This window comes from Malania oleifera, chromosome 8 (assembly GCF_029873635.1).
Source record: "Malania oleifera isolate guangnan ecotype guangnan chromosome 8, ASM2987363v1, whole genome shotgun sequence".
Taxonomy (NCBI): Eukaryota; Viridiplantae; Streptophyta; class Magnoliopsida; order Santalales; family Ximeniaceae; genus Malania; species Malania oleifera.
The window spans coordinates 94,658,214-94,685,614 of NC_080424.1; the positions used below are offsets into that span (position 1 = coordinate 94,658,214).

The window sequence follows — 27,401 nt, forward strand, 5'->3', positions numbered from 1 at the left end:
TCAATTGGAGGCCCAAGTGAAAGTAGAGCCTATGTGAGCAAGCGTGAACAGTTAGTTACAGTTCGTTATGCATAAAGCTAGGGGTCGGCGGGAATAAGGGGGTTAGCTAGAGAATTAGAATCAGTTTGTTACTTGGAGAGTGGCTCTGTCCAATTTAGCCATCCTATTGCTTCGTCATATTCATGTGATTGCATTCAATAAAATTTCAGTAATTCATTCATTCCATCCATTTAATTTCACTGTTATAATCCTTCAGGATATTCATCACCCTAGCAGGTTTATTACAATGAAGTTTTGCTTTTTTTCGACTGATTTGAAAATCAACGAGTGGGTTTTTGGTTTGGCACTTTTCTGCGTGTGGGGTTTGGCTCCTCATTAATAGGGACACCTCTGTGAAGTTGGAGAAGTTGGGGTGGACGACAGATGCACGTGCGAACGAGAGGCGAGCATGTGGGCTGAAGTTTAGTGGGTCGAGGCTCATTATCGCAGGAAACTGGGCCGAGAACTTTAGAAGTATGGAAGCTGGGCTGGGCGCTGTGGCCGAAGCCCATTTGAATCTTTGTTACCCATTTGTTTTTTTACTGTTGTCCATGTGTAGTAGGGTCAATTGGAGGCCCAAGTGAAAGTAGAGCCTATGTGAGCAAGCGTGAACAGTTAGTTACAGTTCGTTATGCATAAAGCTAGGGGTCGGCGGGAATAAGGGGGTTAGCTAGAGAATTAGAATCAGTTTGTTACTTGGAGAGTGGCTCTGTCCAATTCAGCCATCCTGTAGCTTCGTCATCTTCATTTGATTGCATTCAGTAAAATTCCGGTAATTCATTCATTCAATCCATTTAATTTAACTGTTGTAATCCTTCAGGATATTCATCACACTAGCAAGTTTATTACCAGGACATTTTTCTTTTTTTCGACTAATTTGAAAATCAGCGAGTGGGTTTGTGGTTTGGCACTTTTCTTCACGTGGGGTTCTTGGCGGTGTGAGGTTTTATGGGTGTTTTTCACCTTCGTGTTGGTTGGTGCACATGGTTGCTCTGTTTTCTTCTTCCCGTTCTGATTGTTTATGACATGTTTTAAGTTAGTGGCGAACCCAGCTTTGAAAGGTCACAATTCAACAATTTATGGTTCATCTTTCAGTTGGTTTTTTATGACATATCTTGACGTTTATTCTTTTTATTCGGAATCTATTTCTCTCGCTGTAGTTTTGCGGTTTTGGCGTGGGTTTTTGGTTTTGTGAAGTTTCATGGCAGTTATCTTCTTCGTGTTGGTGCCGAAGATTTTCGGGCTTTCTCTGACGTTTTTGTTGATTCAAAAATCTATCTATTAGGTTGTAGTTTTGAGTTTTTTAGTCTCTCTCTGGGCTGTTAGGGGCGGGTGGTGTGGGAACCTGCTTGTGCTCAGGACACTATTTGCATTGAATCTGGCATATGGTTGCCTAGTCAAAATTTTCTCTGTTTTTAGTTCTCCTTAAATAATCTTTGTAGTTTATTCGTTTTTTTCATGCTCTGGGACCTTTCCTGCGTGGCATCAAGCCTCTGTTTGTATACTGAATTTATTTTCGTAAATTCTCGACTCTCTATGCTTGCGAACAATTGGAAATTGTTTTAAATTGTTCACTTTTTGCACTATTTGTTTTGTGGGATTTAATTAAAAAAAAAACTATAAAAATAACTCTTGACCTCCAACTCATCACACCTAACTCGACGAGGTTTCATTACATGTCTGCATTATTTTCCCTTGTTAAGGTTTAGGGAATGGACCCTTTGGGGAGAAAAGGTGATACCGGGTCCGAGCCATTGCCACCACCTCCACCTGTAATTCCCCAGGATGTAGTCCCAATTAGGGCAGAAAAAGGCCAGAGTCAAGAAGCACCGAAGAAACTGACATCCCCAAAACGCCTGCCAGCAGCTAGGCGTGGACTTAGGACTAAAGGTCAGAAGCTACAACTTCTAACCAACCACTACAAGGTTTCAATGTCAAAGTTGGATGGTCACTTCTTCCATTTCAGTGTAGGCCTTTTTTACAATCTCTTTTTTGCAGCGTCTATCTGCTATGAAATCTTTGATAATGGAATTAGTTTCCTTCTGGTGTTTTTGCTGGGGTAGGTTGCTATATTTTTTGCAAATGGACGCCCTGTTGAGGTTAAGGGTATTGGCAGGAGTGTAATTGACAAGGTTCAAGAGACTTACAGTTCTGAATTGGCGGGGAGACTTTTTGCATACGATGGTGAAAAAAGTTTGTTCACTCTTGGTTCTCTTCCACACAAGAAGCATGAATTCAATGTTGTCCTGGAGGACATTGCGTCAAGCAGGTAAAATATTCTGATGTTGCATCACTTACCTTGTTTGTGTTGAGTTATCAACTTCTTTTTGGTGGTCAGAGTTGGAGGAAACGACCGCCCTAGAGGCAGCCCAAGTGAGGGTGATAGGAAGAGATTTAAGCGCCCGTATCGGTCCAAAACATTCGAGGTGGAGATTAATTTTGCAACTAAAATCCCATTGCAAGCAATTGCAATTGCATTGCGCGGTTAGGAATCAAAGCAGTTTCAAGAAGCACTTCGAGTTCTGGACATCGTGTTAAGGCAGCATGCGGCTAAGCAGTATGTCAAAATTTGATCTGCAAAGTATTTGGATGATACACACACATAGACGCCAATGCTATGATCATACTTAATTAAAATAATTTTTACTGAATTTTAAATGGGGTAAACTGGGTTAATTTTCTTAATGGCTTTTTAAACAAATTTAATTATTCCCATTGTGTCCCCAACGGTCAAAAAATCCTCATTGCCTATAAATACCTGTTCATTTGTCTTAATTAGTAAGGATTAGAAAATTGATTAGGGCCAAAATTCTCTCAAAATCAAAAATCCCTTTTTAGCCTATAATACTCTCATACACTTCAAAACGTCATTTTCCTTGATCATTCAAGTGTTGTGAGTATATTTAGAGTGTTTGTGCTTAATCCTCATTAGCTTAAATTCTCATTTGTTGTGCCTATTGTTTTTATTATCGAGAGTAAAGCTTAAAGTTCTTCCACCGTTTTCATTTGATAAATCTTGTATGTGAAGACTTAGTGGCTAGTGGTTCTTGCATTGTCATTGCAAGTTACCTTAGCTTGTATTTTTGTGTGCAAATATTATTTTCAAAGTTTGCATTCAAACATCCATTGTGCTTAGAATATTGTGAATATCTTATTAAGATTGTTTGAATCATCTAGCTTGCATATTTGAAACCTTGATATGATATTGTGATATTCATGCATTGTGTTTCAAATCTTACTTTAACATACACTTTTGTGCTTGATAGACCATAAACATAACCTTGAGTGTTGATTGCACACGTAGAACACCGAGCTTATAGTTCTTACATCATTGAGATGCATTGATTATATTCAACTGTATTGGTACACATACTTGCATGTGTAAGAAACATATTTCCATGTACAAATTTTATGCACATTTGCTGTATTCCAGGCGCGGGCCTGAAGAGGGAGACTAGCCCTGTTGAATAGTCCCAGACTGACTTAGACCCGATTAGAAAAGCTAGGTGCGCCATCCTGGTAAGACGTGTAGGTTGGGGTCGGTCCTATGAATTTGACTTAGGGCTTTCTCCACCCCGTAAGGAGAATTTGTAAAGGTTGAGGTCAGTCCTATGCTAATTGACCTGATTGTATTAGGTGCTGTTTCACCTGTTAAGTGAGCATTAGTGGAATCCTCGGGCTTGCGAGCTTGAGGCGGGGACGTAGGCACAGTTGGCCGAACCCTGATAACATATTGCGTGTCTGTTTAAATTTCTGTACTTTATATTTACCGCACGTGTATGTTATAGTGTGAATGATGCGCATGATTTAAATTCCGCATATTATACTTATCTGCGCATTTGGGTAGATAGACCTAGATTGTGAATATACTGTTTCTAAATTAGTTGAACTTAGGGGAAAAATTTTTAAATATCCAATTCACCCCCCCCCTCTTGGGAATACACCAAAGCTAACAACACCGAATCTACCAATGCTAGATGAAGATTGGCCACATTGTCATCTATCTCGTTACATTTTTCGTTAGTTATCCTTATTGGTCTGTCTCCAATTGTGACTAAGCAATTGTCCTTTCTCAATACCACCTTCATCTTCAATTTGGAGAAATTACCCCCATTGAACTTTTCAATTTCGTACTTTGCTGCCATTGTAGTAGATAAGATCTACTCCTCCACTAAATCGGCTCCCACTTTTTCACCGTGATCAATACCGTATACGTGAACAATATCGTAAATGAATGGAGATGTATACTTGAACAAATCTCATATACGTTCACAATACTGTAAAAGTATCTGGTGACACGTGTGAATAGTAACCGTGAATGATAACCCCAACCCAAAGGTCGTAACCCAAGGCTCTGATACCACTGTTAGGAAATTGAATGAGTAGAAACAGTATCACACAACTAAAATAAGAAATGAGAAAATAAGAATTGACACTAAGATTTACGTGGAAAACCCCTAAATAAATCGAGAGAAAAACCACGGGTAAGAGTAAAAAGAATCCACTATGAAAAATAATGATACAACTTCTCTCTATTTACAAGAGAAGAACAATAATATCTCTCTCTTGAATTAGAAGTACATAGATCTCACTTGAAACAATAGGGTACAACAAGGACACTTTTTTAGCAGAGTACTTGATTTCTCTCTCTTTTAAGTTAGAGTTGGAGATGCTTGCATTGGTTGGGATGATTGGAACTCCCAGTAGGCATTTCTATTTATAATAGATAGTACTGCCCACCTTTATTGAATTCTTCTTTCCGCAGCACACCTTTACAGGTTTAGACAGCTACCTTTATAAACTTGTGTAACTACCTTTGTAAACTTTTGCAACCTTGTAGCCTACTTACATTGACCGTTCCAGCACACAAATGATTGAAAATAGGCTTTGCAAATATGCATGGGGAAGCATGAACAATGGACAAATTTCAAGCAAGATACCTAGTGGCTAGTTAATTTTTTGATAGAAGGGTTTATAGAATTTCGTGGCACAGAAAAAAGGGGGTCCGAGGAGTGGACTGGGCGCCAATAGAAACATCAACTCTAATCGCCGAATGCCAATGTCGAGCTCCCTTCCCTTGTCGTTTGCCAATCCTCCTTATCCACTCTCTCTGATTCTCCCCACAATCTTGTGGCTTCAAATCCCACGAAACCCATCCCCCATCAACCCCATTCGATTCTGTCTTTTCATGCTGCAACGTTTTCCATTTTTGTCTCTTTTTTAATCTTTAAAGGAACGTTCAATCCTCGTTTAGCTTCCAGTTTCGTGGCCATGATCTTCGGTATTCAATGCTCTATCCACAAAATTTCGAAATTATCCTTCCATTATTGATCGGAGAACCTCATAATTCATTCGAGATGGAAAACTATTTCGCGCCAATTTTTTTTTTTTTTTGAATTTTCCAGCCGTTAGTCATCTTCTCGATTCACTACTGGTTAAAGAAGTGGGATCGAGTTCGGTGGTTTGATCGATCTCTGTGGATTATAGCATGGACAGATTTGCTTTCCGAGGTGGGTTGTTTGGATGCAGCCCTCAAAACTCATTCTTGAACCCTTCTTCCGCTTCTTCTTCTTCTTCTTCTCCATTAAGGAACTCTGACGTCGATTTCCAGGACGTTTTTGGGGGTCCTCCGCGGCGATCGACGGCTCACAATATGCGATTCAGTTTCAGCGAAACTACGGGTTCTTACGGAAACGAGGAGTCGAATTCGAATCGCCGTCCGTGGTCTGGTTTGAGTGAGAAACCGGTGTTTGGGGAGGAAACTGGGAATCGGAGACGCTATTTAAGTAGGGACTTCTTTGATGACATTTACAGAGGCGATGAGTCGGTGAGCTCGACTCCGAAGAAGGTGGCTGACAGGGACCCGTTTTCTTCGGCTCCTGGTTCGAGGATTTTGAGCCCTGCTCATCCGTTGCGGCCACAAGCTGAGCCGTTTGGAGGCATCCCTCTGCCTGCTAAATTCAGGTTACTGATTTGCTTTTTTATTTGATTGTGTGTGACTTGTGATTGTGTCGAATGTTGTCTCCTGGATGTTGTTTGCGATCCTGCTTCCTTGTTTGTCTGGTGTTGCGCGTGGGGACAATGGACAAAAAAAAAAAAAAAGGTACCTAACAATCGTAGAAGATGACTAGGTAATACGCACTGTCACTGAAACACGAGGTAAATGTTTGTTGGTAAGTGTTCATTCGTATCTCTCTCTCTCTCTCTCATATGCGCGTGCACGCACAGACACATAGTGTCTCTAAAATGAATTAGTCACCCTGGTAAAAATAAGAAATGAAGAATAGTCATTCTAGAAACTTGCATATTCAGTTTTGTGGGCATATCAATGGATAGGGGTTTCCTGGACTCAGATTTTTTTTGTTTCAACTTATTAGGCAGCTAACACTAACTTGAGTGGTTGATATTCAAGGGGCAAAAACATAACTTACTTCCTTCGGATGAAAAATATGAACCTATATATTACATTTATATGTTTCTTAGATTGGTTGTGCTTTCTTTCTCTCTCTGATTCCTTGTGTTTGCCAAAAAATAAAAATAAAATTGTGGGCGGAGTCAAATTCTAGTAGTTGGATTAAGGTTTTATTCAGGTTGGTTTTATTTTTTCTTCATTGTCTTGTATATGATTGTTTCTGTGCATTAATACTATAGGGATACCTGCGCAGTGCATGAATTTGTTTCTGTTTTCTACCTTCCTTTTTTCGTATGCATTTCGAACAATCCTCACGTCAATGGCATTTTTAACTTGCCAGCCTTCCTGCCAAATCGCCCAAAGGGATGGACTGCCGGCCTTTTGCTTCTCTTAATCACAGCCCATATAGAAGTAATGATATTTCTTCAAATCTGATAGGCTATACATATTCCTCAAGTACTTCTCCGTCTAGGTTGTCGGGCCAAGCAATTCAAAGTCAGGATGAATCAAGAAATGGTGTTTGGCCTTTTTTTCACCAAAGCCCTTTGTCTCATGAATTTTCTCTGAGCAGTGAGGAGTCATCAAAAATTACCAAACAAGACAAAACAAATGCTCCAGGCAATTCGAAAAGGGATTCTGGTAGTTCTGAAGTGTCGATCAATGCTTGTCAGTTTCATTTCTCAATTTACAGGTGGGCAAGCAGAGGAGTGCCATTGTTGACACCTCTTAGGGGAGGGTGGGGTTCAAGATTAAAAGAAAAGGGTAGAATTGAGAGATGTTCAAGCTCTAATGGAAGGGTTGAAAGTCATCTCACCTTTAGCAAATTATCTACAGGGCATGCGCATGATATTGGCTTTCATTCCCCCAACAATACTGCGTCGGCAAATACTGAGTTTGTTTGGATGGGTAGTGAGATGCAAGATAATGACTCATTCCCTGAGAAAAATATTAACATGAGTGCTGAAAGTAGAGTTGAACCATGCCAAATTGTTGAGGAAGCAGTTCTTCCCACACATGAACCTAAAACCCTCAAAAGGCTTCAAAATACTGTTGAAAATGTTTCTGGTAATATTGTCCATCACTATACAAGCAAAGAATCAGAATCTTATTCTGTGTCTGAGATAGATTTATGTGAGAAAGAAGTGAAAGAAGTTGCTGCAGTTAAACTAGAAGTTTGGAAGCCTGAGTTGAAACCTCTACGTTCTCTCTTTAATGAAGAAAATAATGAACAAGGTGATTCACGTTTCAAATCAACGGTATTGTACTCATGTGTGATTTCTATCACTGAGGCAATTTCCTTTTCTTGCATGCAGGTGATGATGGGAAGGCTAGGAAGGTTAGGGAAAAAGAGAACATGATAAAAGCTGCCATGAAATTATCTGCAAGTGATGATATAGGAAAAAATGTAAAGAAGCAAGATGGTGAAAGAATTGTTTCAAATGGTCAAGTGGATGAAATCAGCATCCAAAGTTCTCCCCCAAAATCAAAAGACAGCCATGGTAGAAACAAACTCAAGGGAAAGGTTGGAGACTTTGTGAAGATTTTCAACCAGGAAGCTTCTTCAAAATCAAAAATTAATTTTGACTCTCATAGTCACAGCTTTCGGTGGAAAAACAGAGACAACTTTGGAGCAGAGAAGGAAAAAAGTTTTAGCTCAAGTGGGTTTGATGAGAAAAAGCAGAATCAGAGTGCATGCCAGAAGAAACCATTGCCAGATACTTCCATAGTGGTATTTCATCTTGAACAGTTTGAGATCTTTCAACAGTTTATACAATTGGACATTTTCTCTGCACATAATAATGTTCTTCTGCTTACCCAAAAAGAAAACCTTATAACCCCTGGAACTTTGGTGGATCCAGGATCTTACAAATATGTTTTAATGTTTCAGGAGGATGAAAAATTTGAACAGATGGAGAAGCAACACTCAGGCATAAATGCTGTCATCGATAAATTTAGTGATACCACTTGTGAACAGTGGAAAGACTTAGCATCAGGTACTGAATTTCCTTTTTTTTTTTTTTATGCAAAATCAGATAGGAGATATGTCTTCGCTAAATGCTTTAAGATTTGGGACTAAGGAAATCACAGGTGGTACAGAGTCTTTTTCTTTTCCATTTTATATTGATTGGGAGACATTAAGCTATGAAGATTCTTCATAGTGTGCCTACTTTTGTCAACTGGGGCACCTAATATAAAAGGAATAGTGGGTAATAGTCTTACTGTTGTTTTTGTTGTCTAATGGATAATTGCCTTGAATGATAGTGGTGATATAAGGTGCATCTTCATGGATGTCTAGTATGTATGGGGTATATTTAGGAAACCATTTATGGAGGTCTGTAATTGCTATTTGGCACAAAAACGAAAAAAGTTCCACATTGCACAAATGTCCACAGGTGCGTAATACAACTATGTGCTTTATGCAAAGATATAAACTTGTTGCTGCTGTATATATTTTTTTACAAGAAAATGAAATTTTATTAAATGGAGAAAGAATGTACATAGCAGAGGACTATAAGTCCATCCAAAAAGAAGAAACACATACAAGGAATGCTAGTTTCGTTGTAAAGGTTTGTTCTTTTGATTTAATAGGTATGGATATGGATTGCACCAAGCTTTTTCTTGAAAATGGAACAAAAAAAGTTAATCTGTATTAGAACATATACGAAGTAATAAGTCTGTCGGATGTCTTCTGTCTAGCAGTGGAGATGGAACTGGCAAGAGTGGCTTAATGCTGTATGATATTTAATACTAATCGACTGCCTATTTTCTCTAAATTATCTTTTATGTTGTTTTCAGTATTTTGAACAGAGTAATTCATTTATATAACTGTTTGTACTATGTAATTTCTTATTATTCAGAGATGCAACATATGATTTAACCATGTATTTCTGTATCAGTTCCTGATGAATCTGCTAGTAAAGTTGGCAACATGGACAAATCCTTCCAAGAAAATTTTCTGGTGTGTAATTCTTCTACTAAAATGTGCTTTCATTATTTCATATTCTATTTTAGTCACTTGTTTCTCTATGTCTAGGTATATGCTGTTTAATGTGTCTGAGTAAAAATTTGTGTTAACAATCTATTGGTAATAAGAAACTAAGGATTTATATTTCACCTTGCATTTTCAATTATAAGTATAATAAATTTTATGTACGTCTCCAATCTCCAAATATCTGATGTCTATAAACTGACAAGCCTGTTTACTTTGGGCTTATGTACAGATGTTATCTCAAGATGAAAACAAACTGCCACAAACTGGTGAAGATCATGAAGAAATCGAAGTAATGTTGCTTGTGCTTGTGTGTGCGCGCCATGACAATAATGCCTTTCAGTTTTGATCAGATGCAATAACTATATTCCGGAATTTAATGCAGGTTTCAGATACAAGGGTACAAAAGTGGTCAAGTGGAAGGGAAGGAAACATACGCTCTTTGCTGTCAACATTACAATTCGTGAGTCGGTGCACACCCTTCCCTTTGTAACTTTCAGGAGTTCTGTAATTCCAATTTAACGCGCCCTTAATCCATGTTGACAAAGCCTCCCTAAAGCCATATGTTCTGCATTGATGTTGCCTATTCCTCCTTCTGAAACTGAAAAACATGGTACACTTGGAACTTACAATAAAACACTAAACAGAGAACACCAATGTGATAATTGTTGGAAATATAATAGAAGGAAAAAATATGACTAGTAAAATTAAGATTAAATAAAGCATAAATACTTATTAGAAGCTGAGGCGTGGAAGGATCACTGTCCTTAAACCCGATTTCGCGCCTATGAAGAACATTTCTCGGTGCATATAGTCACTTCGCGCACGACCTTCAAGATTACTCAGCTAACTCGATTTTGTGTGCACTCACAAATATCAGAGTTATAGGAGATGTAGTGTCATTTAATTAACCAACAAAATATAAATCTCAAGAAATGGTAGAAGAAAAAGTTATTTCGAAGAAGAAAACTCGTATCTTAAAATGAAGTTGGATTTCAATTTATATAGGTAAAATTAAGTATAACTTCTAGCATCATAAATATGAAACCGTTAAAGTAGTAGTTAATATTCTAAAAACATTAAAACTAAAATGTTAAATTTAATGTATACTTAATTAAAATAAAACTGATGACTATTATATAATACTTATTAAAGAGATATTTTTTAAATTTGAAACATCCAACATTAATACGGTAGTACCCACAATCCCCCACATGGTTCAAATTATAAAAAAAAAAAGAAGATAAAAACGGTGTTGGGTAACCACGAGATGTAATGCATTGGGTGACAATACCTTTCAGTAAAGAAAATGTGTTATGAGTTACAAAAACTTGCTAAATATTAAATCCTTGAACTAAAGATTTTTAGCATAACACTATAAACATATCACTCACATAACATCTCTAAACACAAAACTCCTGCGAGTTGGTATGAATAAGCCATGCACCATACCTAGATTTTCATGGGTGCTCTAGAAAGTTTTAGCTCAGTAAAGTAGTGAACCTATATAGGAAGCGGCCTCACTTTCACACTCACATAGGTAAATCCATCAAGTGTGTAACTGTAACTAAACACACCACCTAACAAAGGATATAAATTTATTAAGAGATCAACTCAACCTCACGATTGTTATAGTTGCACCATTCAAACACCATAGGGATGATCAAAACAAATAATAGTGCTCACTAAACTACTCGATGACTTGTTATTACCCATTGAACCTAGTTCATGGGATCTCCAATTACATAGGTTGAGTTGTCATCATTAGTAGTTTATATTAAGGGCTTAAAACACATTTCCCTTGATGTTTAATTTCTATTAGCTTTTTAGCTCGTACTTAGTTAAGGAATTCACTAATCAATAGTTGTTTCTCAATTCTCATATTTTAATCATATTGGTACTTGGTACCCTTACATTTTTATGATCACACTGATAATAGCCCAATTTGGCAATTCAATTAGTTTAGGTTTGTCCACGTATATACTAACCAAAGTCAATACTATGACTATATGTCTATTATCCACTTGGACAATGCATTGTAAAATTACACATCTATGTGTATTATTATCATACTCAAATTAATTTTCCTGTGTCATTTAAGGCTCGTAAATTAGGTGATTTCATCACCACACTACTTTTCTCATGCAAATATTGTGCCTCATTTGTACCTATCTTGCTTTACAAAAAAATTAATAATAATTATCGAGCATATTAATTTAATTTCTTATTTATGCACATATGAATAAAATATCAAAACACTTTAATTTCCACAATTAAAGCTAATAAATTTACATGCCTTGCCAAAATCACGTAATCATATAATTGGGGGTAAAATAGATTATAATTTTTTTTCCATATACGTAGTGAAATAGAATAAAAAATATTAAAATTTTGTCTACTAGAAAATAATAGTTTCATCTCATTTATGCACATATACATATCCCATTTAAGTAAACAAGTCAAGACCAACAATAGGGAGGAAAAAACCTTCTAATTAAATTGTTTAAGCCAAATTTTAAAAAAAAAAAAAAAATTTTTTAAAAAACTTTCAATATATGTAATTTTTTCCCTCTAAAATAGATAATAGCATAAGACTGTTGGAAATATAATACAAGAAAAAAGTATTTACTAATAAGTTTAAGATTAAATAAAACATAAATACTAATAAGAAACTGGGACATGGAAGGACCATTGTCCTTAAATCTGATTTTGCGCCTACTAAGAACATTTTTGGTGCATATAGTCACTATGTGCATGATCTCCGAAATTACTTAGCTGGCTAGGTTTTGTATGTACTCACAAATACCAGAGTTATAGGAGATATAGTGCCATTTAATTACCCAATAAAATATAAATCTCAAGAAAGAGTAGAAGATAAAGTTATTTTGAAGAAGAAAAACCGTATTTTAAAATGAAGTTGTCATAGTAAATATAGGTAAAATTTGTTAGAATAGGAGGATAAAAGATGAGTCTTTCATTGAATCAGTAAGGTTTTACAAGTAGTTAAGATGGCTTATATAGCCTATAAGAGTAAAAAAAAAAAAGGGAAAAGACTATTCTACCCTAATATAATGTAAATAATTATTATCACTGACATCCCCCCTCAAACTCATGATGCGGCAACAAGAAGCATCAAGAGTTCGTCAACCAAAAAACGAAAACGCTGGACGGTGTGAGACTCTGTAAAGAAGTTAGCAACCTGCATGGAGGAGGGAACAAAGGGCAAAGGAATAGTCCCTTGCTAAAGGTGGTGTCTGGTGACATGACAATCAATTTCAATGTGTTTGGTCCGTTCATAAAATACATAAGTCCTTGCAATCTGGATAGCACTCCTATTGTCACAATAAAGAAGAGTAGGAGCAAAAAATATAACACCCATATCAGCCAACAACCAACGTAACCACACAATCTCAGTTGTGGTAGACGCCATCGCACGATATTCAGCCTTGGTGGAGGAGCGTGAAACAACAGATTGTTTCTTGCTTTTCCAAGAAATAAGGGAGTCACCTAAAAATATGCAAAAGCAGGTAGTAGATTTTCGGTCAGTAGGATCAGTAGCCCAATCCGCATCAGAATATGCACAAAGCTTCAACGACGAGGACGAAGAGAATAAAAGACTATGATAGAGAGTCCCTCGAAGATATCGCAAGATTCGCAAAATAGCTTACCAACGCGCAGATGTAGGTAAGGCAACAAACTGACTTACGATGTGTACAGCATAAGCAATATCTGGGCGAGTAAAAGTCAGATAAACCAAATTACCAACAATAATACGATACAAGGTGGGATCCGGTAAGGGAATACCATTAGTGGGAGTGTAGCGGGCATTAACCTCAAGAGGAGTATCAGCAATCTGACTATCAGTGAAACGAGTGCGGTCAAGAATATCTACAACATACTTCGATTGGGAGAGCAAGTAACCTTTGGGGGAGTAGGCTACTTCAACTCCCAAGAAGTAGCGGAGTGTCCCCAAATCCTTTATGTCAAACTCCTGAGCCAACATCGTTTTCAACTCCATAATACCATCAACATCATCACCCGTAATAATCATATCATCAACATACAAAGAAAGAATGATACGCTCAGCAGAAGTACACTTAACAAATAAAGCTGAATCATGAGAACTGGAAGAGAAGCCAAGAGAAGTGGCAACCAATGAAAACTTCTCAAACCAAGCTCGAGGGGCTTGTTTGAGACCATATAAAGCCTTCTTGAGTTTGCAAACCTCACCTAGGTTATGAGAGACACCAAGTGGAGGTACCATGTAAACTTCCTCCTTCAGATCCCATTCAAGAAGGCATTTTTAACATCCAACTGAGAAATAGCCCACCGACGAATAGAAGCTACAACAATAAGAGCACGAACAGTTGTCATCTTGGCAACCGGGGCAAAAGTCTCCTCATAATCCATACCATCCTCTTGGGTAAAACCCTTAGCAACCAAATGAGCTTTGTATCGCTTAATGGAGTCATCTGACTTCGTTTTGATCTTGTAAACTCAACGAGAACCAATCGATTTCTTACCAGGAGGGACTGGCACCAAGTCCCAAGTGTGAGTTTTATGCAACGCAGAAATTTCCTCAGCCATAGCCTGTTGCCAAAGAGGATCACAAGCAGCCTCCTTATACAAGGTAGGCACACAAAGTGAGTGAATAACTGCTAAAAAAGAAGTGAAAGGACCAGAATAACAAGAATAAGCAAAATCTGGTAACTGAGTGGACTTACAAGCACGCTTGGGATAGCGAGACTGATGAGAATTCACAACCATAGGAGATTCTTGGGGGACCGCAAGAGGGGCATTATTATCACCACCATTTTCCATCGTCATCACCACCACCATCGCCACCATTTTCATCATCATAGAAAGGGTCAATACAAATGAGGTTTGGCTGCGCCATATGAGGAGAGTTAGGAGGAACGGTAAAGAAAGGAATGTGTTCGAGGAAGACGACATGAAGAGAGACATATAGTTTCTAAGAAACGGGATCAAAACACCCATAACCCTTTTGTCCCTCTCCATAGAAGACACACATGGCAGAACGTGGCGATAATTTAGTACGCTCAACAATGGGACGAAGGACAAAACACATGCAACCAAAGACTTTTAGAGAGGAGTACTCAGGGGGGGACCCATATAACTTTTCCAAAGGAGAGAGACTAGAATTATGGGATGTGGGGATTCGATTAATCAAGTGAACCGCTGTAAGAACCGCTTCCCCCCCAGAATTCACTAGGAACCTTAGCAGATAAGAGAAGAGAGCGAGTTGTTTCAACAATATGGCAATGTTTTTTTTTGGCAACACCATTTTGTTGAGTATTAGTACAAGAAGATTGATGAACAGTACCATCAGAGATGAGCAACTCAGAAAGTGTCGTAGAAGTATACTCCCCACTCAATTCGGAACGAAAACACTTAACTCAAGTAGAGTGTTGAGTACGAACAAATGATTAGAAGACAGATAGATATGGATGAAATCATATCGACGTTTCATTAAATAGACCCAACAATATCGAGTATAATCATCCATAAAGGAAACATAGTATCTAGATACCCCTTTTGTGTTAACAGGAGCAGGACTCCACACGTCAGAGTGAATTAGATCAAAAGGTGCAACGGACTTAGACATGTTGTGATTAAAAGGTAATGCAGAAAACTTTGCCAATTTGCAATCACTACAGTCAGAAATATCATGTATCTGTACGTCACCCAAAACACCACTAGATACCAAAAATTTTAAACGAGATGCCGACACATGACCGAGTCTAGAATGCCACAAATAAAAAACACAGGATGAGGAATCCAAGTGAAATGAGGAAAGGTCTACTCCCATTGCTGCCACATGATCAGGAACACGCAGCTCATCCAAAATATATATGCCACCCTCTCTACGGCCTTTCCCAATAAGCTTCCCAGATTGAGGATCCTACACATGACGAGAGGTAGAGGAAAAATGAACAGAATAACTAGCATCGCACAATTGACCAACAGAGACAAGACTCTTGGTTAGGTTGGGAATGCAATAAACATCTGAAAGTGAGAAATTATGAGTACGAATGGAACCAATGCCCTTTAAAGCCATAGGAGTGCCATCAGCAGTTAGCATAGAATTTGAAGAAAATGATGGATGTATAGATGCAAATGAAGAGAAGCTAGGGGACATATGATGAGATGCACCAGAATCTAAAACCCACAAAGAAGAGGATATACTATAAGGAGTAGGCAATAGCAAACTTACTGCAAATGGAGTGGACATGGATATACTTGTATTAGACTGGTGCCTTCCTGGTTGCCACTACTGGGACATTGGACCCATTGAAAGTTGAGATGACTTTCCTCCATTTCGCCACAACTGTGAAATTTGAGTCTTATTCAACAATTTTAGACACTGAGTCTTCCAATGACCATTTTGTTTGCAAAAACTACACTCATCAATAGCAACTTTCTGAGTAGGAATTGGGAGAAGACCTTTACCCACATATGACTTGATCAAACACACTTTATTTGCCATTGATTCGCCGATTTATTCAAAAAACACTGCAAACAATACAAACACTGCAAATAGACGATGCAACAGTTGGCAAATTAATCTGAGAATGGCAAGAGCGAAACCAAACCTGCTAATATCAAGCCAAGTGAGAATCCAATAATCACAAGTCAAGTTGAACCAAAGGCAAACCGCGTCCAAATTCGCCAACAACCAAGAACACAATCATCATTTCAACAAAAGATTTGATGGTCTCTCAAACCAAACCCAAGTTCTCATTACTTTTTTTTTTCACAAAAGACGGAAATTAAAAAAAATAGTTGTCTCCTTTCTCACCTCTTTCCACCTAATAAAGATAACAAAATTGTGCTCCATTTGAGTTCCAACTCCCTTTCCTGCTTCTTAATTTCATTAAATGTTTTATTTATTTTTTTAACAAAACATTTACTCCACCCTTCCTTCTCCTCTCTGTACACAACCCACCAGATTATTATACTTTCCGCATAAAAAAGCATCAGAAGAATTCTAGCATAAGGAAGAAACCACAAATGCAAGCCTTCAATTGCCCACGATTCTGACCGCCAAGGCTCACATACATAGCGAATCACACTGTGCCGTAAGCACATATATCACAATCAATTGCATACTCCCTGGGCTGGCCATGAATTGCCCTCCGATAACCGAAGCACGCCGAAGACAGCACCTGCAACTCCAGGCCCGAAGATCTCCCAAAGCCCCCCAAATCCGACCTGCTCATCAATCGTCTTCGACGACGAGGCGACGACCCCAACGATGACGACGACGACCCAACGACGATGATGATGACCCCAACGATGGAGACTCAATAAATCCCACAGTAGTCCAAGGGTTTAACCTACTCTGACACCATGTTAGAATAGGAGGATAAAAGATGAGTCTTCCATTGAATCATTAGGGTTTTACAAGCAGTTAAGATGACTTATATAGCCTACAAGAGTAAAAAAAAGGAAAAAGACTATTCTACCCTAATATAATATAAATAATTATTATCACTAACAAAATTAAGTATAACTTCCAACATCATAAATACGAAACCGTTAAAGTAATAGTTAATATTCCAAAAACATTAAAGTTAAAATATTAAATTTAATGTATACTTAATTATAATAAAACCGACAACTACTCTATAATATTTATTAAACAGATATTTTTTTCAACATTAATACAGTAATACCAACAATAACATGTGTAATTCATACATCTTTAGAACTTACAGCTCTATATTTACAATGTAGACAAAACTTCTTAGTGGGTTGTTATAGTGAGCAAAAAATGTGTGACAAAAGTATTAGGAGGCTCCAATATGCGGCATCAAGTAATGAACAGCTGAAATCACAGAAATTTTGTGTAGTATCAGCTTTCAACACAAAAGAGTCAGGTTCATAGCCTATTTGATTCCATGCGTTCTGGTTGGGATCCCCACATAATGAAGAAATTTGCTTTTTATTAATACCACAAAATTTATTTATTTAGAGTGCTAGAATCATTCCATCCTCAGTTTTCTTTGCTTTTTTTTTTTTTTTTCTTTTGTGAAATATGGTGAGCAGCTGAAAACTGCAGAGCACTTCATACTAACTTGAAGACCTTTAAATAGGCAGACTTCTGTGCATGTGGAGGTTTCATATTTCTGGTTAAGCAATGGATTTTCTGACACCCTTTTTATCTTTTACATAAATATACGTGTTCCATTTGTAGAGTATATTTGAGGGATGGTTATTTTAATTTTCTTTTTCCACATGCTCTCTTACTTCTTAGTTTGTATCTTACAATTTGTTAGCCACTGCAATTCCCTAGAGTTGTAGTACGTGTCTGATGTTATTTGTACACCGTATTCAATTTACTGCTCTCAGATACGACTTTGATTATGACAGGAAATTCTTATTTCTGACTAATTGTTTAAAAAGTTTGTCTTTAATTGGAAAATTTGCTTATTTGTTTGGACGTTCAAGATACCACTTTGATTATGATGGTAAATTATTATTTCCAACTAATTGTTTAAAAAGTTTGTCTTTAATTGGAAAATTTTCTTAATTGTTTGGACATTCAAAGACTCACTCTAGAATCCTTCTTCGTCTCCTTTAACTGATACTGTGCATACATCCAGGTCCTTTGGCCTGAAAGTGGATGGAAGCCTGTGCCCCTTGTTGATATAATTGAAGGAAATGCAGTGAAGAGAGCATATCAAAAGGCTTTACTCTGTCTACACCCAGACAAGCTTCAGCAAAAAGGTGCTGCTTCACATCAAAAATACATTGCAGAAAAAGTTTTTGATGTTTTGCAGGTAATAGTTCAGTTTTACTGTAGAAATATATTTCCAGAAAAATGTCTTTTATTTTTTTTCAAGAAAAATGTGCTAATGATCTGGAATGGAAATGGATGTCATGATTATCACTTACACAGTTACACCCACTCTGTCTGCCCTTTTTTAGACTAACTACCATAGGAACTCAGGTGTGTTTGGTTGCAGTTAGTTGTTTTCATTTCCCATTTTTACTTTTAATAGTCAGTCATGTGAAGCATGATTGACAACATATGTTTCCATTCTCAAAATGGGAAAAAATGTTTTTTTTTGGAAAAAAAAAAAACTCAGAACCATGGATTTCCTTCCGTCCCCCCAATTGAACTTTGACAGGGGAGAACAAAAATGACGCAACTCAAAAACATTTTTCTTGATGCTGTCAGGTGGGGAGTTTTATGAAATTCATGGAAATGGAGGGAACTCGTTAAAAACACACATTTACTTCATTTGCCTACTTAGTAGAAGTGAGCATTACATATTACATCCTGCACCTGTTGGAGTTAGGGCTACAAATGAGCCAAGCCGGGCAGAACTGTGGTGAGATCAAGCTCGGGTCGTTTATTTATAAGTGAGCTCTAGCTAACTCGAACTTAAAGTTTTTTATTCGAGCTCGGCTCATTTAGCTTATATATAACTTGAGCTCGACTCAACTAAAGTTTAAACAAGCCGAGCTTGAGATCGAGTTCAAACTTGACTTGATTGAAGCTCATTTTGAGCTAACAAGTGAACTAAGCTAATTAAATTAATTGATAATTAATAAATATAATTTGAGAAAAATATGTTTAAAGTAAAAAATTTAAAATCAAATATTTAATGAGATTAATATCGAATTTGTACACGAGCCTAATATGGTAGCGTTCACGAGTTACTAACAAACTAGTAAATGAGCCAGTGAACGAGCTGATAAACGAGCCAGCTCTGAGCTGATAAATGAGCTGACTCGCAAGCCTAACAAGTGAGCATGAACCAGCTCAAGCTTGGCTCATTTAGTTGACGAGGTCGAAATTTGAGCTTGAGCTTGAGCTTGGCTCATTTAACTTACTAAACGATTTCAAGCAAGCTATTATCGATTCAAGCACCAAGTAGCTCACAAGCGGCTCAGTTCATTTCCAGCCCTAGTTGGAGTGATAGTTAGGAATTAGGATGCCTCATGGCAGCATTTGTGGCCTGGGTTCAAGTACCTCCACGTGAAGGAAGGGGGCACATCTGACCTTGTTGACACTAATGGAGCAAGGATAGAAAGATTCAGCTTGATTGAAAGAGGATAGGGTTATATGCCACAAATCTTTGTTAGTAGTTAGTACAGAGGCTCTTCTTTGGATATGTAAATGCTTTTAGGGAAATTCCAAGAAATCATTGAAGTGGTTGAAAGATTTAGCTTGATTGAAAGAGGATAGGGCTATATGCGACAAGTCTTTGTAAGTAGAGAGGTTCTTCTTTGGATATGTAAATGCTTAGGAAAATTCCTGAGGCAGAAATCATTGAAGTGGTTGAGGAGTTTAAAGACACAGAGATAAATTACTCTGCACTTTCAAAAATATCAATAGAGGGATCACCATGAGCCAGTGGCTCGTTAAATGGCAGAAGGGCTGAATATGCTGTAACTTGTGTACCTGCATAGTCTTAAATTTCAGGCAAAATTTCAGCTTGGGAATTTCAGCCTAAATTTCAGAAATAGATAGAGTAATGGGGGGAACATATTGGATGTTTTCATTTTGTTTCTAAATTATTCTCCTTTATCTATTTTTTAATATTTCTCAAAGTCTCATTTATAATTTTCATGATTTATTATAAGTCTCCTATGTCTCTTTGCATCAAATTTCCATATATTGAGACCCTCGATCATTGAAATCAAAATTAGTAAGTTACCCACTTACCTGCAACTGCTCAACAACGTCTAAAAGCTTAACTTCCAGACTTGAAAGTCACTTCAAATTATTCAACCTTAAGCTCATATATCCATGTCAAGCTCACTCCATATGTATGTGGGACTACTTTCATGTGCTTGACTATCTATTTTAATAGCTCTGCTATTCACCTTGTTGAGGTGGCTCCCTATTCTGCTGCATACTCTGATTTTTCTTATACTGCAGGCCCACCAACTTCCTTCTCTCTTCTTTTGACTATTTTTGTGCTAGTGTATTGTTCATCTGCCCACCTAGAGAGCCCTGCCATACCATAGGTCGCTTCTTGCTCATGCATATAGTGTGACTCTTTGTCTAATGAGAAGTCTGTGGTACCATTGGAAGGATTCTATGCAACAGAGGAAAAAGATGAAACATTTAGCTTCTTAATCAGGGAAAAATAGAGGCCTTTGAATAAAATTATTGAAAATGGTCGCCCCTCCTGTTGGTGGTTCAAGGAGGTGGTAAACATGCACTTGTTGTCAACCAGCAAACTGTAAATGGAAGAGAGGAGGAGGGCTTAGTCAGGATAAACCCTAAATCCTGCAAAGAATTTGTGGAGTTTCTAGGAAGGGCTTTATTGGGGAATCATGCAGTTGTGGTCAAATGTAATCCAGGTATGTTTACCTAGGGTGACATCCAGCCATGCCCCTACACCCTTGGTTATGTGGATATGACTAGGGTCAAATCTTCCTTTTGGTTTGAAAACATGTGGCTGAAAGTAGGCTTTCTGAATCTTATGAAAAATTGGAGCTCCTATTCAGTTAAGGGATCAGCTAGCCACTGCATTGCCACAAAACTGAAATTGTTGAAGGGCAGATCTAAATTAATGGAATAGAGAGAATATTGCAAGTGTGGAGTTAAAATTGCCCGACTTCTGGTGGAGAATTTAAAACTCTTGGATGAAAAAGGTAATGGAGGCACAACTTCAACTGTGGAAAAAACTAGAAGGAAGTAAATTAAAGTGGAAATTGTGAAACTACTAATTCTGGAGGAGATTAACTGGAGAGAAGTCTAGAGCATGGTGGTGATCGGCAGGGGAAAATAATGCAATAATTTTCCATAAAAAGCAAATGCTTGTAGAAGACCTAACTACTTAATAGAATTTATGTTAATGGGTTTCTCGGTGAAGAACTAGAAGATATCTCGTTTCTACTAGGAGCTTTACACAGAGCTCCTCTTAGATTGATGGCCTTCATTTTGACATGATTAGTGAGGACAGAAGTTGGTCATTCTCAACATGCGCAATCTTCCCTTGGTTCTTTCTCAAGGTAATGGGGCCTCTGGACCTAATGGATTGACACTGGACTTTTCTAGAAGTTGTGGCTACATTTCAGCGATTCTTTGATCAAAGGTGGTTAGAGAGAAGTTTACATGCAACTTATATTGTTCTTGTTGAACATAGGTTTTAGTCCCACATTGGTAAGCTGGATCAGCAGTAGCAGGGCGAGACTCCAATCCTGACAACCACTCAACCTTGCCACGACCCCCAAGACTGTGACCAGGCATGAAGGTTGCTGCCATTCAGAAGAATGCTAGTGACCTTCTGAACATGAGCAGTCTGAGCCAGAGATAAGTCAGGGCGTGGAACGTTCAGAGGAGAAAAGGTGGATGTGCTGTCCTTGGTAGCCATTGTAAAGAAGAGGGATAGGCTGCAAAAGTATCAACGCAGCAAAGCCAGTCGCCGAAAGAGTGGTCGGAAAAAAAAAAAATAGAGTGAATAATTGTGCTAAATCACACCAGGTAATTTCCTAGGAAAGTGGGAGGTCACAATGGACCACTTAAGTCCCACTTTCCTAGACAGAACTTCCTTTAAACATGTAATTAGCACAATATATTACTACAACTGTACCCGGAAGGACAACGGAAGTCGTCGGAGTGGCAGGGAAAGGCATCGGAAAAGTTGGTGGAGACGCCGGAAGTTGTTGGAAAGTCACCGGAAAGCTGTCGGAAAGTAGCCGGAGTTGACATAAAGTCATTGGGAAGCTACTAGGAAGTCGTCGGAGTTGCCAGAAAAGTCACCAGAGTTGTTGGAAAGTTAACGGAAAGGCACTGGAAAGCTGGCAGAAAAGTCGCTGGAAAAGTGATGGGAAAGTCGTCGGAGCTGCTAGAAAGTTGCCGAAATCACCGGAAAAGCCGTTGGAAGGTACCGGGAAAATAGTAGACTGAGTTTTATGATGTACAAGATCCACTAAAGGTGACAAGTACAGAGCATACGACTCAACCTACTACCAATAAAGCTTTCTGATGCACAACTCCACATATGTGGCGAGTGTAGAGCATATGGCTCAATTGAGAACCCGGACCTTAAACAAGGAACCCAACCTTGCTCTGATACCAAGAAGAAAGTAAAAGAGAGAGAACTATACAAGAGAAAGTGAATCTCACTTGGTGTATTTTGCTTATAACTTTGAGATGTATATATATAGCTATACAAGAGAGTGAGGTTATCCTAACATTCTGTTGTGGGACCAAAACTATACACTATGTTCAATAGTTCTAATCTCCAAGAAAGAAGATGCCACAAATATTAGGGACTGTAGAACAATTAGTTTGGTGGGAGGAATTTATAAACTCATTGCAGATGTGCGCCACCAGATTGAAGGAAGTGATTGGAAAGGTTGTGTGCTATACTTGAAATTCTTGTATCAGATGGTTAAATGAATGCATAGACTCAAGTATAAAGAATTAGAAGTGTTGAAAGCAGAATGATTTGTACAATGGACATTGGGAAAGAGTGTGATCATGTTGGTTGGGATTTACTAGACAATATTTTGGATAGGATGGGATTTGGTGAAAGATGGAGATGGTGGATTAAGTTCTGACATTCTGTGTATCTTCGGTCTGACTCAGTCATCATCAATGAAGTTCTCGAGGTTTCTGCTACAGATCAAGAGGGTTGAGACTTGAGATAAAGGTGATCCAATTTCTCCCTCTGTCTTTATTCTTGTTATGGAAGCCTTTTCTAGACTCTAGACTGATGAGGAAGATTACACTGAAGACGGTTTTATAATGAGATTCCAAGTTGGTTTGAAAGCCAACTCAAACCTAGAAATTTCTCATCTGCTATTTGAACCTGGAAATTTTTAGTCTGCTATTTGCATATGATATTATTATTTTATTTAGGTTGGATGAGGATCAACTTTGATATTAGGGCCTATTTTTAAATGTGGTTTGAGGCTATCTCAGGCTTCAAGGTAATTGTATCTATATGTGAGATTATTTCTATGGGAGGGGAGGGTAACCCATAGCATTTGGCAATAAACTTGGGGTCTTAAACTTACTACTTAATATTTGTGCAGCAGTTTACAATTCCAGGTTGGTTTGAAAAGTGTGACAGAGATTCGAAAGGAAACTTTCAGATTGGAAGCAACATTATCTGTCGAAAGGAGTTAGGCTTACTTTTTAATCGGTTAACGCTCTTACTAGCTTGCCCACTTATTTTATGTCAGTTTTCAATATGCCAGCTTCTCTAGCTAAGAGACTGGATTTTTGAGAGATATACTTTAGGGTTCCTTGGATGAAGGGAGAAAAGTAGAAAACATCACTTGGTCAACTGGAAGGTGTGTTCTCTGAGTTTCAAATAGAGCCCTGTCGTGCAAATGACTTCAGAGGTTTGCTGTGGGGGAGTATAGTTTATAGGAAAATGTTATGTTAGAAATTTTTGGTTTGGACTTCGGAGGGAAATGATACTTCAGGTGAAAATTACCTATGGGTGTGGCATGTAAAGGGAATAATAGACAGGAAGTGGGAAATTCTCCAGGTGTATTGGTTTTGTAGTTGGTAATGGTCCATGAATTAGATTTGGCTGGATGTTTGGCTTGGGGAAATGCTTCAAGTGATTTCTACCGTATTGCTTTTTGGGATTGCCAGAAATAAATATGAGATTTATGGCAAATTCTTTACCAATATGGGAGAATGGGGTGGAAACCGTGGAGTGGAATTTATCCCTTTGCAGGGAAATGTAGGATGGAAGATGGCGGAGGGTTTCAGTGCTGGCAGCTCTCTACAAAACGAGAATGAATCATGACAGGCAACATGCTGTTAGCTGGTTTGGGGGCTTTAGCTCCAGGTTTTAAGTTAAAAGCTACTATAAGCATCTCAGCGAGGAGCCTGTAAATCACTTCCCCTGGAAAGTTGTCTGAAAAACCGGTGCTCCCCAGAATATATACATATTGCACAGGAAGTCGCTTGGGAATTTATTATTACGTACTGGGGATAACGTCTGAAGGTTGGGGTTTGTTATTGTAAACTGGTGCTGTCTTCATGAGCAGGATAACCTGTATAAAGAGAACCTGAATAGCCGAAGCACATCCTTCTCCACTGTGTAGTAGCCAGGGAATTTTGGTACATCTGATTTGGCGATGGCCTTATTCTGGGTTATGCCCAACAATATTAGGTCCTTCTACACAGCTGCAAATGGAAGGTCATCATGAGTTCAAGAAGTATGTGGCTAGCATCTCCCTTGGTGTCTTCATTCTGGTTCTAATGGATAGAGAGAGAGAGAGAGAGGAACAGAAGGGTTTTTAAGGGGGGTGATGATGGATGTACAAAGCTTAAAGCTCGATCAAAATTTTGCTTTGACGAAAAAAAAAGGGAAAAAAAAAAGGAAAATGAAAAAGAAAATCATTTTCCATTGTATTTTGTCTTTATGTCAAATACTACTAAAAATAAAAGAAATTTAAATATGATTATTGACTAAAAATTAAGAAAAATCAAGTTTTAACTATGTATAAAATCAATTGTTTGTTTGATTTGCTGTATGATATATTTTCTTTGATTTGCTGTATGATATATTTTCTTTCTCATTTCGCTTGATAATGAATATGAAAAAAGATGTTCTCATTCTGATTTTCTTTCTCCTAGTGTTTTCCAAATTTCAAATGGGGCTTTAAAAGATACCAAACACTCTTCTTTGCTGGAGTTCTAGAAATTCTGCCCCAAATCTCCATTCTTGGTTTTACAGTTTCAATAAATAATTCTTTCGTACATGGGTGGCACCCATTGTGCCCATTAATGATAGCTATCTCTTATCATAATACACATGCACACCCTTTTATGGTGGTGACATACCTTAAAATAGTCCATGATGGAGCTGCTGCTACATGCAGAAGACTTCTCTTTGTTTTCCCACTCCCCAATTTTTGGCCTCTCCTCCTTGTCTCCATTTTTCCCTCCCAACTATTTTGACTGTGTGATCTCTTTCATTATTGATTTTATCTCAAATGTTAGTTAATCATTTGGTCTGCTCCATCCCTTTTATCGAGATTTAATTTTTGGTCGTGATGAGACACCGTATGTCAAACAACACCATGTGCCTTCTGTCAACATCTAAAATAAACAGGACAAGTTTCTTTGGAGTATATTCGAATTCATAAAGTTAAAAGAAGTAGAGTGAGAAAAATTATCCCCTCTTTGGATGCAGGAGGCTTGGACTCATTTCGGTTCACTCAGCTCTGTTTGACAGCTCAACCAGGACAAGGATTGGACATTCGGCCTGTTGCTTCACATGATAATATTTACCATTGTGTAATCATCTCATCTTTTTTCTTTTTCAAAACAAAAAAATAAAAAATAAAAATCTTGCCCTCAAGGGCAGGTTCTACACCAAACCATCAACTCGAACGTCCTAAGTTTGATTTCTTATGAAATCAAACATGTACCTAGATGGACACGAGTTGCTACATTAGGTGTTCCGAAGATGTATCTTTAGATGTATATTTCTTTCTTTTTTGATTTTTTGTTTCAGTGTAATTGTATCTCAGACATGATATTGATTGATCAATAACATTCAAAAAGGAGACCCAAAGAAAAGAAAAAATCCATGATGTGTGCATTTTAAAAGCTGGTGCATAAGAGGTTGATGATTTGAAAATTGAATAGTTTAGGCTAAACCCAAGTTCTGTCGCCTTCATTTTGATTTCATTACATTCGATTGGATCTCTGTTAATTAACATAGTGAGGGAAAAAGCAGAGAGCAGAGGTCATTATTAGAGCAGCCTTTTACTGGGCTGCTGGCTTGTCGTTTTAATTTGTATTTCTGTCGGTCTATCAGTGTCAAGACTGATGACACAGTGGCATTCGTGTACCAGCCTGGCCATCTCAGCTTGGACCATGTCAAATGGACACTGAATTGAAGTTGATGTGTAGTAATTGCACTAGAATTGTTTAGCCTCCATCACATGAAATTAAGATTGCACTTTTTTTTTAAGTGAATTAACTATGTAATGGAATTTAGTACAACTAAGATGCCCTTAAGCATATAAGATGTTGAATTTTAAATTTTGCACAGAAAAAAATAGGTATATAATTTTGATAAAATAAATATGAAACGTTAGCATTAAACATGAATTGGGTATTGACTATAGTCAAAGATTAAGAAGGATTCATGATGCTTTGTGAAAAAGGAAATTCTTTAATGAAATGAAAATTTACAGAAGTTGGCTTTGCATGCTAACATGCATGTTGCTGCTGTATGTATGTAGACCACACATGATAATGCTTAAAATTATATTTTCATTAATTCAATGTTTTAATCATGAGATCTCCAATAAATACTTGAATAGAACATTTATAATATTTTTAAAAAAAAATTAAAATGAGAAATAGTTACCCTAATATGTACGGGAAAAAATTAGAATATAGAGGGGACCGGTCCCTCTATGTTCACATGTCTGTTGCTCATAGCCCAGACATGTGGCAAGTGAATTCCATTTTGAAAGCATAATGTTAACAAAAGCAGCTATCTAGCTAGTTTGGTGGGACATGGAAGTCCACCTCATTTATGTTACTGTGCGGTGTGGAGAGTGACAAAACTTACCTCTTTTAAGCACTTGCAATTAGAGAAGTTAGCTTGTGTATTTATTAAGGTTGGTAGCAACAAGAAGTTCGTGAATAAGCCCCTTTAATTTTAAGGGCTGCACGTTGTATGGAATTGAAAGGGTTACAAATGAGCAATCTTTCTTTTTAGACTATACTTTCCAATTGACTTCAAGCTACCTAGCTAGCTAGTTCTTAATTACTTAATACTGTAGCTAATCTGAAACACAACTGGAGAAATCAATTAGTGGTTTTTTTAGATAGTTAATATAATTAATACTCGTTTTAGTTTTGTTGTGAAATTAACGCCTCTTAAAACAATGCACAACGGAACAACAAATGGTATTAGAGAGAAGTTGTAATGGCCTCTGCATTAAAGGATCTCTTGGTGCAACAAGGTATGGTGAAAGTTTTAT

The 27,401-nt window shown here is 37.7% G+C and overlaps 1 protein-coding gene and 1 pseudogene across 2 annotated transcripts; both read left to right on the forward strand.

Moving 5' to 3' along the window:
• The first annotated feature begins 1,024 nt into the window (after positions 1-1,024).
• Positions 1,025-2,612, forward strand: LOC131162824 (protein argonaute 4-like; annotated as a pseudogene).
• LOC131162297 (J domain-containing protein required for chloroplast accumulation response 1) lies at positions 1,025-26,010 on the forward strand. Of its 2 annotated transcripts, XM_058118612.1 has the most exons (10): positions 5,204-5,549; positions 5,651-6,003; positions 6,792-7,684; positions 7,765-8,180; positions 8,340-8,445; positions 9,349-9,410; positions 9,673-9,732; positions 9,826-9,903; positions 18,068-18,244; positions 25,592-26,010. In XM_058118612.1, the coding sequence occupies exons 2-10, from the start codon at positions 5,693-5,695 to the stop codon at positions 25,628-25,630; spliced, it is 2,142 nt and encodes a 713-aa protein (XP_057974595.1). In that variant the 5' UTR covers positions 5,204-5,549; positions 5,651-5,692; the 3' UTR covers positions 25,631-26,010. The 2 variants fall into 2 exon arrangements, with proteins under 2 accessions (XP_057974594.1, XP_057974595.1); XM_058118611.1 differs by having other exon boundaries at positions 1,025-6,003.
• The last annotated feature ends 1,391 nt before the right edge of the window (positions 26,011-27,401 follow it).

Excerpts from the sequence above, each read along its gene's own strand:
- LOC131162297 (XM_058118611.1), top strand. The coding sequence starts at position 5,528 with ATGGACAGATTTGCTTTCCGAGGTGGGTTGTTTGGATGCAGCCCTCAA. Across the intron at positions 8,446-9,348 it reads GTGGAAAGACTTAGCATCAG|TTCCTGATGAATCTGCTAGT; the intron begins GTACTGAATTTC and ends TTTCTGTATCAG. Across the intron at positions 9,904-18,067 it reads TGCTGTCAACATTACAATTC|GTCCTTTGGCCTGAAAGTGG; the intron begins GTGAGTCGGTGC and ends GCATACATCCAG.